Genomic DNA, 15,090 nt, shown 5'->3' with positions numbered 1-15,090 from the left:
AGAAATCATACCACTGAGAGACACTGGGAAGGCAGCCAGCTTGAGGTTAGGGTTTATCATCATTCAATTCTATGCAAGCGTCACAGGTCCAAAAAAGCAAAGTGAAGCATCTTAGTTGTAGTGATGCCAGCAGAGTAGTAATTTTCAAAAAAACTCAAAAGATTAACATCAAGCAGATTGGATCATAGACATACTGCTTTTTCATTTTTCCCAAATTAAGAAAAAGCTTATAACATCTGATAAGGCTAGGAGTTGCAATGAATGCTAACTGAACAAGCTGAAGCCATGTCTTCCTCAGCTTTAAGATGAAAACTATTTTTCCTCAGCTTTTTCTTCATCCTATGTGCACAGGTTTAAGCAGAAAGAAATCATATGCCATACACCACACATTTAGACTGGCACAAAAGGTGACAATACAACAAGTCATTCTTAATACCACCTTCAACATCAGAATTTTCTAAGACAAGCAATCAAAAGCCTAAGTATTCCTGGATATTACTCTCACATGTTACCATAAGGTTTGGGTTTATTGAGAGGGGGTCGTTCCTTTTAAACAGGCCTGAGCTAATGCATGCAATGAAAAAGAAACAGTGTGCCTGTTAGAAGAGACTGTACTGACCCCACACAGACTCAACTCTCGTTCTCCAATTAAGTTCTTAGCAGCAGTCCATGCAGACAAATGGAGAAATCAGCAGGTAAAGGATTTCTTACCAAATCGAAGGATTTCTCAGCACAGTAAGCTGCAGCAGTCCCTTCATCTGTACTTACAGCTTTGAAATTTGAGAGCTGCATTTTTTTCCATTTTAATACAGGAGCAGGAAGGCCTCAGTGCTTGGAAGCATGTATCTCAGCAATGACAAAATGAATAAACATATCAGAAAATCCTCCACCAATTCTTGTTTCCCAAGGGTAAAAAAAAAACCCCTGTTATTCAGCCATTTCTGCCCAGCTAAGAACAGAAGTGACACTTAAAGCCTTTTACCTTAGGAAAAAGAACCTACTGCCAAGTCTGCTACAACTTTTTTTTTTTAAAGGCATTCAATCATGAGCACTTGAGGTAAATTTATAAATATATCCTAGGTACATTTTAATTGAAAAATATTTTAATATTATTACATAGTTCATCAAAGCTTAACTGCTAGGTGCAAGTATCATAGAATCATAGAATATGCTGAGTTGCATAGGACCCGTCAGGATCATCATGTCCAACTCACTAAAATTACAGACACACCCGTTTGAGCAACAATATCAGTGATATTTATTTAAAATACTTTTGCTGAGGAAATTTGTTTCATAAGAGATGGTTTTCAAACAAATCAGCAAGGTTATGAAAAATAAGACAGACAAACTCTCTCAGGAGAAAAAGTTACAAAGAAAGCTTTTGCATATCAACAAAACCTCAGTCTTTTGCTTTGCAGCCTAAGTCTCAGTCCCAACCTTTTCTGCCTAATGAACCCCACTATCCATCTTTAGATCTGGTTTGTTCTTGTCATTCTTCACTGAGTAGATGAAGTACGTTAAGGTGTCCTTTTCATTCACTGGAATTGTCCTAAAATGGCAGCCAATTATCTATAAAGGAAGAATACAAGGAAATTAAATAATCACTCTTACATGCAAAAACGGAAGATTCAAATTTAAATCTACTACAATAAAGTTTAAAAGACTGATTAAGAAGCTTACAAAAAAGGGAAATGTTGCCTCTTTTCTGAAGTCTTTAGTAGTCATAGAAAAGGTAAACAGGAATCATTTTACTGATAACTGTGAACTAAATGTAGCAGATTGTACCCCTAATTTACAAAGTAAAAAGTCCAGAGGTCTTTCAGGGGAAAAAGCCCTCAAAGCTATCACAACCACCATGGGACTATAATTTCATCTGCTCAGTTAAAGCTTGAATGTAACAGGTGATGACTACAGAATATCAACAGTGACAGCACAGTAACAAGAGGCTGCTGTTCTCCTCTCAGCTTGGGAGGTGGTGTGTGTCTCCATCAAATCACGTACAGAAACATCAACACAACACAAGAATATCAGAGAATTATAATTGAACATTCAGCTCTTCAAAACAGCTATCTATGAAAATTTACCATGCTGTAACCATTGAAATATGACAATCTGTAAGCAGTTATTGAATCACTTGTCATTTCAGAAGCCTTTCCCTTCATCAAAATGAACACCAGCTTTAAAAGAAAGTTGCAAAATATTGTAACTGGCTGAGTCTATTCTCTGGCTTTTTGCCAGATTGATAGATTAAAATTATGAAGTGAAAAACATGGGACTGCTCATTTAAGTACCACAGGATAGAAGAATAAATGTTTAGCCTATCTAAAAAAGCAGCTTTCTAAACTCTACCTCCAAAAACATTCACAGAGAAACAGTTTGACAAAGTCATTTGAAGTGGACTTTCAGTAACAGCCAGAGCAGTGTCTCTGGTGCGTTAGAACAGATTACAAGGAATCAAATGCACTGTATACTAAGGAAGCTCTGTGGCTATGGCTCACAAATACCTGCAGGTCAGTCAAATCAAGCATGTGGCAGAAGCAGCTTTGCCCGTGCTCACCATGCAGCATAGGAATAATCTAGTGCAAGTATCATGTGCAATGCACCTAAACCAGACTCTTAGAAACACCAGTTTTGCAGAATAAAAACTGCTTGTGCTTCTTCAAATCACAGTCCTGCTAATTCGAGAACTAACCTACATATGAGAAAAATGAAAGACTGATTTTGCATTCTTACACTTAGTGGCAGCAGGACTACTCTTTCACAGTTCAGCTTCGAGATCACCCACACCTTTAAGAGCCTTGCTTTTAATCCACACAGATTAAGGGAGAGATGAAAAAAGTGTCTGCACTTAAATACAGCTGAATGTATCACTGCACAAAAGTGAAAAATCAGTAGCTATACCTTCCTGTTAGGATCACCAGCTCTTCCACTTACCAATATGCTGTGACTGCACCTTTGCAGCACAAAAGAATTCCTTTAAAATTGCACTCATGTGAAGCAAAGATGCTAACATACAGCTGTACTGGCATGCAGCATCAGCATGTTTAGAAACAGTAATAAGAAAAACCCTAATTCCATAAAATTCCAGTTTTCTGACAGCAGATTCCAGGGGTTTTAACAGAATTCATTATCAATAGCATCATGTTTTTTCAGGTTTCTGTACTTTACATATACAGAAACCTATGGTTGCAGTAACTAGCTTTTTAAAGCAAAGTCTGAACCTTACCAGAACTTCACTGACACCTCTCAGTTTCTAGCTTTTTTTTAGCAGGACATTTCAGGTGAAGCTGTGATAGATGCACAGACAGAATAAACCCATGATTCTATGATATTTAGGGGCATGCAGATCATCTTACTGTTCCAGCTTAACACTGTGTTTTTAAGCAGAACACCCTCCTTTTGGGAGTTAAGGGTCCCTCCTCTGGAAAGAGCTTTTACTTTTGATCTACTTGGCTCGGGAGCTGTGACCAATGAAGGAAGCTAGATAAGCAGCTCCCTTTTGTTCTCCTAAAACCCAGATTATATAGGCACTTTATGCAAGGATCACAGTGTATAGAAAACCACATGCCATAGCAAGTTGCATTTTCTATTATGGGAAACACTCATACATACTTCAACAAGCTGTGCTTTGTTAAGTCCCGGTCTGGTCTGTAGCTTGAAGTGTCTTTTGTACCTTCGAAGTGTGTTTACTTGTAACTGATATAAATCAACCTAGAAGAAAAGAGGGGGAAGGGGAAGAAAACAATCTAATATAACTGAAAAAGATTCAGTCATTAATAGTTTGCCTCGCAAAAACGTTTTGGAATCTCACAGATACGCAAGTGTAAACAGTCAGCTCAGCAGATGTCATTTTGACAAAAAACAAAACTCCACCCTGCACCTTCCAGCAGAAAGGAAAATAGCCCAGCTCAGTTTGAGAGCGTTTTGTTGTATCCAAGCATGGCTCTACCTCCCTTTAGCTGTAGACAGTATTCAGAACTCATTATTGTACTTTAAGCAGTTCTGGGTTTTTTGTTTGCTTCCCAGTTCCAGCATGATAACACAAAGTCCAGTAACAACTTTCATGTAACATCTATGAAGATGCTGATTCAAAGGAGGCCCCTGTATTGTGATTTCAGCCATTAAATCTTATGCAGATTACAGGCAAGACACAGCACATCTGCACCATGGAAGAGCACATATTAGAATCAGGACAAAGTCTAGAGCACAAGTTTTCTTGACTCGAGGTGAGTAAACCACTCTTGCTCTCCAAACACATCCCTGATACACAAACAAAATGCAGGAACTGTGTGCATGGGCATAAACGTCCGAAACTCTTTCTCAGTGAGTCAACAGTTCAGAGAATTACACAAGGTCCTCTCAGGGATACAAATATACAGCCTTAATCCAGTACTCTGCCAGTTTTGAATCCTGTGTACTCTGATCAGTCACTTCTCCCAGCAACAGCTTACCCTCCCATCCTCCCTGACAACCTAAGAGAGCTTAATCAGATGACTGAGTGGGAGAGCAAGCTCAGAAAGCAGGCTGAATGAGAAATTCTACTAGATCAGTTGCAATTACAATAGTATTTTCCAAACTCACTGCAATAAAGATTGATGAAGGCATTCACTTTTGCTTTAAATTAATTTAACAGCCTCACTCCAAAATACTTAAAACAGCAATACTACTGCATACTTGGCAACCTGGCCAGACTTGAGGTGAGGCCACCTTGCATGACAAAGGATGGTATCCTTTGGTGTTTCTAAAGTTTACATGGCATTAAACTCCACTTCCCAAGTCACAGCATCCATCACACAAAGGAGTAGCAGCAACTTTTCACCAAGCCCCAGAAGCTACCAGTACTGCAGGAGTTTCTTCCCCTCCTGTAGGAATCACTTCTAACCAGCAAAGATGGTCATGATTGAGATACAAATGGGAGAGCCTTACAAATCACCAGAAGAATGATACTTTTTTCCTTAGCAAATTGGATAATAATTGAAAATAAAGGTAGTCAAGGGCAAACAGGCATCTAAGGCATACAGTAATTACAAGGAATGAACATACTGCCCTTGCCCAAAGGGCCAGCTGACGCTCCCCAAAAACAGTTCCCAGTTTTCTTTTTTATAATAATACTGTTAAGCAAAAAAGCTTGTTTTCTCGTTCTGGAGATATCCGTCAGCTGTGACATGCTTCATAATCCTGGCATAAGAAAACAAAACAGGCTTCCAGGAGAGCTGCAATTACCCAGTGTCAGAGAGCTACCTGAAGTCACACACAGCACTAGTTTTAGACACAACTTCCCAAGAAACAATTCCAGATATTTAACAGACAGACAACACTACCCAGCATCAAACTACTTTCAATCTCCTAAAATCCTCTTAGCCAGAGCCTTCAGATTGGAGCCCTGTGCCTAAAGGCACAGACTCCCATGCAAAGTTTCCTCTCTTATGTTGCTGTTATATGCATATGCTGACCATAAGGATGCCATTAAATTAACACTTACAGAGCAATTTCTGAAGAATGTTTTAACAATCCCTCTCAGAAGGGACCACGTAGGCATGACAGCCTCTGCTCAAAATTAACACACTGAGGAGCACCTGCTAAGCAACGCTGTAGCAGAAATAACCCAGAGCATGTATAAGAAAAAGAGAGCCTTATGTTCAAGACCGACCCATTACACTATGAAAAAAGTTGAATGCTTTAGTTCCCTTATTTTAATGGGTGAGATTTCACTGGTGTGCAGTGGAGAAAACAGGTTGAAAAGACACCGTATTTCTCTACTCCACTCCTTCATAGCATAGCTCCCCAAATGGCTCTTCCCCCACAGTGGGGCAGAAACAAAGCTACCATCATTAAACTTTCAGTGTTTAACATGACTAAGGCAATGGAGCAATTGCCAAGAGCCATCTGCAAAGCATTTAGCACAAAAGAAAAGTTTGGAGGGACAGGACAGAGAAGCATTTATATCCCAAGCACTATATGCAATCCCCTTCAGGTTGTCAGTTCCTGCAAAAGATAAGAGTTTGACGGTATGTGGCAAAGCACTAGGGAGGAGAGGAATCACTGAGGAGAAAGATGAAAACAGCAGATTTCTGAGAGAACCATCAGACACTTAAAAATAGAGACTCTCGTTCATTCTACTCTGCACCATTTAATCAGAAAACATGCCACAAAATTCAGTTAAATTCTGTTATATTAAGAACTGAGAGAATCAAGAATCTTGCCTTTCCCACATATAAGGAAAGCTGTAAAAGTGGGAGAGTGCTATTGGTGCAGACTCGGTGTCATTGAGAAGCTTAACAAAACAACTCGAAAAAAAACAAAACACAATCATTTAGCTACCTCCGGAGTGTCGATGTCTTGCACTGGTGAGTCACCATCATCATCGCTGCCTTTCCTCTTTCTTCTATTTCTCACACTCTGAATTAAATTTTTGTGGAAGTCACAAATGTACAGATGTCTTGCCTAGAAGAATAAAACGGTGTCTTTCAATCAAATCCATGCAGTGCATCACACTGACTAAAGCGCACGTACATAGACAACCCTTCAGCAATCACAGCCACATTAACTGAGTTGAGGAAGCTTTACTACTGGCTTCTTCTAAATGGAGAGTGTGCCGCGCTGCAGATCGCTGCCACCGGCTGGGCCCCGAGCTCGCTGAAATGCTGCAATCGGCCGATGCAGCAGTGCCAGGCTGCGGAGCCACGCGAGCACTGCCCTCCCTCCCTCCGGCCGCGCATCGCACCGCGGGGGCCAGGCAGCACGCAAACAAAAAACAAGCTTTCAGTTGTTCTCTGCAGGGCTAAGAGACGGCTCTCGTTTCCCCAGCTATATCCTCCCCTCCTTGTTTTACTTCCGCTACCCGGCGTGGTCACGCAACACACTTATTTTTACTTTCTTTCTTTTTTACAAGTTTCCCTTTCGTAGGGATCTGCACGCTTTGGGAGGTCTCGGCGCGTACCAGCCCGGAATCCCCAGGTCCGCGTGCTTTAAGGGCAATGAGAGCACGAAGCAGCGCTAGGGACCGGCCTGGAGAGCCGGGCCGGGGTCCCTGGGGGCGCACGCAGCCCCGGCCCGGGCGCGGGGCGCTCCCGCCGGCAGCTCCACGCCGCAGCCCGCCTTGCCCTCCCGGCACCCAGCGAGGGCGGGCGCTCTCCCAGCTGCCGGGCATCCCACCCCGCTGGAAAGCGGCCGCCCCCCGCGCCCTGCCCAGCCGTGCCGAGCCGCGTTGCGCGGGGCCCGATGGCTGCCGAGCGGAAGATAAAGCGGCACGGGAGACGTGCAGCGCTGCAACACGAGGCGGGGCAGCGAGCGCGGCCCTCGCCAGCAACACAGACAAACTAGCGCGCCGGGAGCCATGCAGGCTCCGCTCCGGCGAGCAGCGGCGCTTCCCGGCCACGCTTACCCCCGCTCCGGCTACAGGGGGGCACACGCAGCCGATGCCCCGGCTCTTGGGGTTACAGGGGACCCCAGGAGCAGGCGGGCGCTACCCCCCGCCCGCAGGGAGAGGACTTTCACGCAGTGCTCCTGCCGTGCCAGCCAAACTCGGCCGTGCTACGAACACTTCCCCGCCGCCAAACACCCCTCCTCCCCCACTAAACTTGATTAAAAGTCCCCCAACCAACTAAGCCACAAATGCAGCGACCCACCGGCCGCTTTTGTCCGCCCGTCCCACCGGCTGCCCTGGCGCGTCCTCCCCTCGCGAACTTACGCTCTTGTCCAGCTCGATCTTCACCTTCTTCTGCGAAATGCTCTTCTGGATCCGCTTGCTGAAGCTGGCGTTGCCGGCAGCGCGGCCGCACCGCTCGCCCTCCTCCCGCAGGCAGCACAGCTGCCCGGCCCCGGGGCCGCCCGCGCACCCGCCGCCCGCCGAGCCCGCGGCGGCGGCCGGACCCAGCCCCGGCGGCGCTGGCGGCGGCGGCACCTCCACGGCGGAGCCCGCATTGCTCACCACCGCCGCGGCGGCGGGGTCTGCCCCGCGCTGGGTCACCTCCTCGGGGGCGAAGCCGTTCATACCCGGCGCCACCGCCGCAGCCGGCGGGATCCCGCCCCGCACCAAACTTCCCCGGCGAGGCGCCGCGGCCCGGCGGGGTGCTCCCCCGCTCCCTGCCTGCCTCCCTTCAGCGGCGGCACCGGGGCGCCAGTCCACCCTCAAGGGCGGTCAGCCCACGCGCTGCGGAAAGGACTCTCCCCGCCAGCAGCCGCCGGCCGAGCCCCGCGACTACCGGAGCGGCGGCGGCGGAGCCCCGCGGGCCACCCCACTTCCTCCTTCCCCCCCTGTCATGTGGAGACTCTTCAGCTGTTTCCTATGTAACAACAGCAACCTGCCGCCCCGCCCCGCCCCGCCCCGCCCGCCGCGCATGCCGGCTGCCGCGCGCGGCCCCACGGGAAGCGCAGTTCCTGTCCCGGCCGGCGCGGCCGCGGCATCGGCGGGGTGCAGGATGCACTACGGGAGCCGCTTCTTTTTTCCGCTCTTTTCCTCCCGTCTGGAGGCCGGGCCCGCTGCGCGGTAGCAGCAGCAGAGGCTCAGCCCACCTTTAAAAAGCCCTGTGCATCAGCCTCTCTTTCCCCCCCCTTCCCGTGCCTCCCCAGCGGCGCGTCCGTGCGGTGTGAAAGGGCGGCCCCGGAGGGTGTCGCGGGTCGGAGCTACCGCTGGCACGGCCGAGCGCGTACCCGCGCTCCCAGCGACGCGGGGCCGGCTGCCTCCTCCCGGCCCTCGGCGGCGCCTCGCTGTGCCGCAGCAGCTCCCTCCTGTCCACTTGTTCTCGCTCTAGTGTTTTAGCCGAAGCCAGCACTGCTCGGGCTGCTCGTTCCGGATCGTCTATCTCCTGCCTTCCATCTTTGCCTCTTCCCTCCCTGCCTCCTTTCTTCTCCGCTTACTGTCGGCCATGGCTGGGCAGCGGCTCCCGTCGGCCGGAGAGGGCGAGCAGGCTCTCTCCGGGCGCTGCTGCCCCTCCGCCGGCAGGAGGGAGCTCTCCGGGAGCCGCAGCGCAGCCGCCGGCTGTGTCTCTCTCGGCAGAAAACAAACAAAGCTCAGTCCTTTGTTAGAGCTGCTTTTACAACGCACGTAGTCAGGGCTCCGTCCTGCGTTCCTGTGGCAAAGCCCTCTGAAGACAAAGGCAACTTACAGTGCGAGTTTCCAGTTTTGTCATTTAAAAGGACTTTTTGTTAGTAAAGGTGACTGTAACAACAGAAAAGAGTGAGAATGCAGAATTATATTCGCTAATGATGAACCAAGACCTTGCTGTGCACACGACTAGGTAAAATAGACACTGAGAATACTTGATAAAAGCAGGTATTTTTAGTTTTGAGGCTTTACAAAGCTACGTAAGACATGCGTTGGCATTAAATCATTTAACAATTCAGCTGTTGACAGCAGAGTGGCAAAAGCAGCAAGCTCAGATCTACTGTCCTTTCAAGCACATTCAAAGGACGCGCAAGGAAGGAGGAGAGGTTTTGCTTTCCCTTTGAACTACCGCAAATATCCCTTTAAATCTCGGAAACGGCATCTGAGCTGAGCATACTCAAAGCCCAATGATTTAATCGCTGAAATATTTGACCGTATCGCTTGCTGTGCGTTTCCAGCTTGAAGAAGGAGTAGCAGGGAGGCCGGTGAATAATTCAAGGAGACACAGATCCTGCGTAAGCCAAAGTTCTGCGTGAGCCGGGAACACGATTATAGAGCAGTTTCAGTTTGTGCCGCAGATGGCTCCTTAATCTGATTGCGTAACGTGGTATTAGAGAATAAGGGTAGGTCCCACTGTCGCAACTGAATGGAGGATACAGTAACTGAAGCTAAACTGAGCAAAATGTCACAGCAGTTATCCACAAGGCACCTTTTAGTGATTCGAGAGGGAAATAGGAGGAGAGTTGGAAAAAATACTGAATTCCGCTTTTGTTATCAGCCAAGCTGAAGACTGTGTACTGCCTAGGTTTAGTTCCACGCTCTGCTGCTGCGCAATCTCAGGCAGCAAAGGTTTAACTCACTTTTTGAGTTTCTTGTGATTTCAAACTTTAAAAAAATGTAATAATGTTAAGATAAAAGAGAACAAAACCCCCAATACCAATCATAGCACACCTTAAAATCTGAGAATATAGGAAGCATAAACTGAGAAAAGTGGGACAAGGGTGAGTTCCAGGAATTCTTCAGTGGAAATCTGGGTCATGAATAACAATTTCTAGACTTTCAGACTGTCTTTTGAGGTCCCTTTGGTTTTTTTTTTCAGATGGATTTGACGTTACTGTGAGCATAAAATACGCCAGTCTGGGTCCGGCTGCTGTGGTTTGGTTTGATGGAAAGATCACTTGTGCATTTTAAATGTTTCTGACCCTCTTTGTACGGTTTGGGAGCAGTTAAAAGCCTGATTATGTTACCCAGCCGTGCTTGCCAAGATGCTAATTTATAAGTGTAATTTCAAGTAAAGTAGTATCATAGTTTCATGATTAGATCATGATAAGAGAATCGTGGGACTTGGTTCTGCTTCTGCTGTAAACTGCTCATTTTCACACCTGTGCCATGTGCTTCTTTGTGGCCATAAAAAACATTTCTGTGGCTGCACAGCTAACTATATTGGGTTACAACTAGACTAGCAACAAGAAAAATCATTTAAATTTAATCCTGATCTGCTTTACCGCTCAGCTGCAGGATGCCCCAGCACACAGGATGGTGCAGTAGAAGGGCAGGACCGTGTGACTGGTGCAGGGGGATGACCACCTCATTTGGTATGAATGCCTGCTTACAGTAACAAAGAAATCACGTCCCTTTTAATCTTGCATCATATGTGGGATGAAAAATACAAAGAGCTGCAGCTAGATGGGCTTATCAGGCAGTATGAAGCTTACTACAAAAAGGGTTTGCTAACTTTCATGAAAGCTTGGGCCCCATGAAATAGAAAGAAAAATCATTGTGGACTATGTTGTCTAAAATTAAGATTTTATAACATCAGCTCTAGTAGTGGCTAGCATAATTGTTCAGCTATAAATAAACCATGTATGTGGAGATGTTTTAAATAAACATAAAAACATGCACCATTGCAACCATATACAGATTAAACTTCAAAAATTAAATCAGTTCAAAGGAAACAGCAGCTCCAAACCAGCTACCCTGTACATGACATGTCACTAGGACTGACAGTGGAACTGAGCAGTACAGAAGGCAGCAGTAATCTATATCCCCTGTGGGTGCCAAGAACACAGCATGCATGACTTGTATGTGGCATGCAGAAAGAGCAGGAACTGCAGCATCCCAAAAAGTCTGCCTGAATTCACAGCTCCCAGGCTCTGAACTCAGCGGGACTCAGTGCCCCCTCTGGCACCGAGGCAGGCCAGGCACAGGTGGGAGCCCAGCAGCTTGTGCTTCTCTGAGATGCCATATGTCCCAGCTCCTGTTAGCTTTTGATTGATGTGTTTTGTAATTTGAGAGAGAAGAATGATAATCAGATGCATCACCTTGGATATATTGCAAGCACATTGCAAACGCATCACTAGTAATCAGTCCTGGAAGAGGAAGGTGGCTTGCAACTTTGTATGCATTTCCATGGGATAAAGTTCAGCTGGGGAGGAATATTCCCTTCCCCAGCAGGTACCATTCACTTGAAGTCCAAGTGTACTTTAGTGCACTTGTGTGCAGCACCTGAAATTATCCTGTTTGCAAAAGGAATAATAAGGAAAACTATTGGTATACATTTTTTCTCAGCAAACACACATTTTCTTATGTTATGTATTGTAACTATTTCAGTGAAAAATAGATTCCTTTAAAACACTTGAAAAATTCTGCAAATTCCACCACACATGCTGGTGGTTTTAATAAAAAAGCAACCTACTCAACAGGCATTCATGGTCTGTGATAAAGAACAGTGACCAAATCTCTCCTTCCTTACCAGAGACAAAATGCTATTCTTTTTATTTTTCCTTTTCTTTTTTCTGTTTTTTGATATCTCATTTTCCTTTTCCACTCCAGCACCACCTAACCTGCTACTGCCTGTTGCTCTGCTTCAATTTTATTGTCCAAATTTGTTAAAGCATAGAGCCCAAAGCATAGGAATATTGGAACTTGCCTACAGACTGTATTTTTTTTACTTCTTTACAGGTTTTAGGCTAGGATAGTTAAAATATAATTTCAGATACTTAATCATATAACAAAACTTAATCTGTATTAGTACACATAGACCTTATTGTATATGATTCAAGAAATGCAGTAATAGAAGAAAAAAATCATAACTTTAACCAGTTATTTCCAGGTCTGAACCCAGCTGAAGCCAGTCTTGCTTTTCTAAGCATTCAGCCTTGTACAATGGAAACTCAAGATGTATGAAAGGGTTTATATAACACAGGCTTTTATTAAAAGGTTTAAAGCGGTAAAGAAGGTCCAAAACTACACATTTTATTTTAAGAATAATTTAGGGTTTACAGGATTAAAACTGATAAACCCACGTACTGTAAAAGCTTTAAAGTTTTGTTATATAGTCCTTGTAATGGTTTGTGCCAATTCACTTTCAGAATAAGCCATTAGTTACTGGGGGCATCAAAGGATCTTCTGATAGAAGACTTCGTTCTTCCATGCAAAAATACAGAAACCGTTATGTTCTTTGTTAAATGTACTTGACAAATTGTTTGTTGGTGGACTTAAACAACGAAGGATGAGTTAGGAGAGAGAGCTCAAACACAATGACTGCACAGAAGCAGAGATGCCAATCTCCAGCTTTGCCTTAGGTACCCCTCAATTTCAACACTGCTCCTCCTCCCCAGAAGATCCCACTCACCAAAGTGCACCTCCATCTCCTTGTTTCACAGTCACTGATCACTTGTTCATCCAGGTTGCTTTGAGTAACATTTTGTTTCATGTGATATGAGATCACACAGTTAGAAAGAGACCCCACTAAATCATCGTTCATGCTCTTCTGAAATGTAATGCAGCTATCTGGAACATATTGTAGAAAAGTATCACCCCTAGAGGTTTTGTGTTATGCAATAAAAACTTAACTACTAGTAACAGACAAATGTAGGATATTGCTTAAGAATTATTTTTCAATCCCTTGGAATGAAATAAAAAACTTGCTCAGATTTTTTCCCTGTAAGATAAACTGTCATATCTTTTCAGCAAATTTTGCTGGTCTCTAATGCACTCTTGATACCACAAAAAGCACTCTATATACTCTGTACTACAGCCTTTCTTATTACAGAAATTCAGATTTGACAAGGGCTTTAACCACTTGGTTCTTGCTTTGTATAACACATACTACACCATCTTCACGGTTTTGTCAGAGGATCCTGGAAACTACAGGGCTCTGTTACACCATCATGTCTTCTTCTGATATGGATTCCTTTTACAGAAAGAAAAATAGGAAAGTTCTGTAGCCCTGAAGCCTCTTTGAGTGCCCCTGTCTTTGCAGTACAGTTATAACCATCTCTAGGTCTGACTTAGCTCTTGTTGAAGTCAACAGCAAATTTTAAGTGCCCCTTGGGAGCAGGTGAACACTTCCTCCACTGAACCATCAGTTAGATACTTGGATTCCCTCAATAAAAACAAAATAGTCTGATATTAATGCAGACATTTTAATACAAATAAAATCAGTAAAATTACATATTTTTATACAAATAAAATCAATACAATTACATGTGTGTTTGGGGTTTAAATGCTTTCCTGACCTCCTGCAGAGCTCCTGGGTAAAAGACATAGATTGGCTTACATTCCAATAAACTCAAGTATAACAATAATTCAGAACTGCAGCTGGTTTTTGCTGATATCACTTGACAATAAATGCTTACCTGAGAAGTATTATGGGAAGAGGATCAGCTAAAATGTTTTGCAAAGTTTGTCACAAAAAATGGCCACCAGGCAGAATGTACTATGTTCCTATGTTTGAATAGTACCTACTGCTATTAGTCACATTCAATACACAGCAGCTGATCAAAAGCATTGCTTCTTTAATAGATATTGCTGTTCATCTTTGATGCTCTCAATTTCCTCACTTGAAAGATTAATATTAGAGTCTCACTCTGATAAAGTGTGATATTATATCAGTATGACTTTATCATACTGATAAAACTTCTAGCCTTTACAGTTGCAAAGGTGTATCTGAATCTGCTGAAGGACATGCTGTAAACCATAGAACACAAAAAGAGACCCTCACCCTCAAGTCTCAACATTAAAGGTTTTAAACAAATATGGGTTTAGAAGTTGGTGTTTTGGTTTTTTTTTTGCCTTTATCCAAGTATTTGGTTGTTAATATTTATTAACTATATAAACACCACAAATGAGACCCAACTTTGCTATTATAGCTATTCACAGGCACTAAAAAAAACACCCTTACCTCTCTCCAGAAGTGACTGCTGGAGCAGGATCTTGTAAATTATGTCAGAATTAGGAAAATAATAATACAGATATTTTACCTCTTAACTTTCACCTCTTTGTTGTGTGATTATCTGTGTTTCTAATTACATAATGAAAATCTGTTCAAAAACGAATCATATCTTTACAAAGTAAACTTTCAGCTACTAGAAAATGAGAATGAGAGTTCTCTGCTTTTAGTATTTGTACATATTACCATAATTAACATCATATAAAGTCTAATTATTAGTATAAAGTGTAGCAAAATAAAAATCTCACAACATGGTCAAGCCTAGGAACTGGAGTGTATTCATCAAGGTGGTTTCTCTCTTAAAGGCTTACATTGAAGTTGAGCATTTACAGATACAGATGTTTTTCAACTTTTAAAAACTGGAAAAGACATGTTTTGGGCTGCTATTTAGTTTCTCCTTAGCTTTGAATAAGCAAACCTATCTTTGACAGGGAACAACTTGAAATTTCTGTGTTTATTTCTTCAAATGCAGAACTGTGCCGCTCCCTGATTCTTTTTCATTTGCAGTAGGTGCTTATCCCTGCCAGTAGTTAGGGAGAGCTTCTACTTAACTTCACACACGGTCACACTAAATGATGAGGATTAACCATCGGCCCACAGGTTTATTATCAAACTTCAAGATTTTTTTTTTTCCATGAGAACTGGGGCTCTGGAAGAGAAGCATTAGCTTTTGACTGGTATTACAGGCAGACACATTTTCTAGTAGCATAATAGCTGTGAAACAACCTCCCCTGTTACTATAAAGTACTTT

At 43.9% G+C, this 15,090-nt stretch overlaps 1 protein-coding gene across 1 annotated transcript; it reads right to left on the bottom strand.

The window, feature by feature from the left end:
- Positions 1-1,234: 1,234 nt before the first annotated feature.
- SAP30 (Sin3A associated protein 30) lies at positions 1,235-8,264 on the bottom strand. Its single transcript, XM_039550974.1, has 4 exons — positions 7,691-8,264; positions 6,322-6,444; positions 3,613-3,711; positions 1,235-1,569 (listed from the first exon to the last, which is right to left on the bottom strand). The coding sequence occupies exons 1-4, from the start codon at positions 7,991-7,993 to the stop codon at positions 1,447-1,449; spliced, it is 648 nt and encodes a 215-aa protein (XP_039406908.1). The 5' UTR covers positions 7,994-8,264; the 3' UTR covers positions 1,235-1,446.
- Between the last annotated feature and the right edge of the window lie 6,826 nt (positions 8,265-15,090).

The sequence above is a fragment of the Corvus cornix genome, chromosome 4, assembly GCF_000738735.6.
Source record: "Corvus cornix cornix isolate S_Up_H32 chromosome 4, ASM73873v5, whole genome shotgun sequence".
Classification (NCBI taxonomy): Eukaryota; Metazoa; Chordata; class Aves; order Passeriformes; family Corvidae; genus Corvus; species Corvus cornix.
Note: the sequence above shows the minus strand (reverse complement) of the source record. Positions and strands in the feature narration are given on the sequence as shown.

Coding starts and splice junctions, on each gene's coding strand:
- SAP30 (XM_039550974.1), bottom strand. CDS start 7,993: ATGAACGGCTTCGCCCCCGAGGAGGTGACCCAGCGCGGGGCAGACCCC. Junction 6,445..7,690: donor AGATCGAGCTGGACAAGAGC/GTAAGTTCGCGA, acceptor TTATTCTTCTAG/GCAAGACATCTGTACATTTG. Junction 3,712..6,321: donor AAGACATCGACACTCCGGAG/GTAGCTAAATGA, acceptor CTTTTCTTCTAG/GTTGATTTATATCAGTTACA.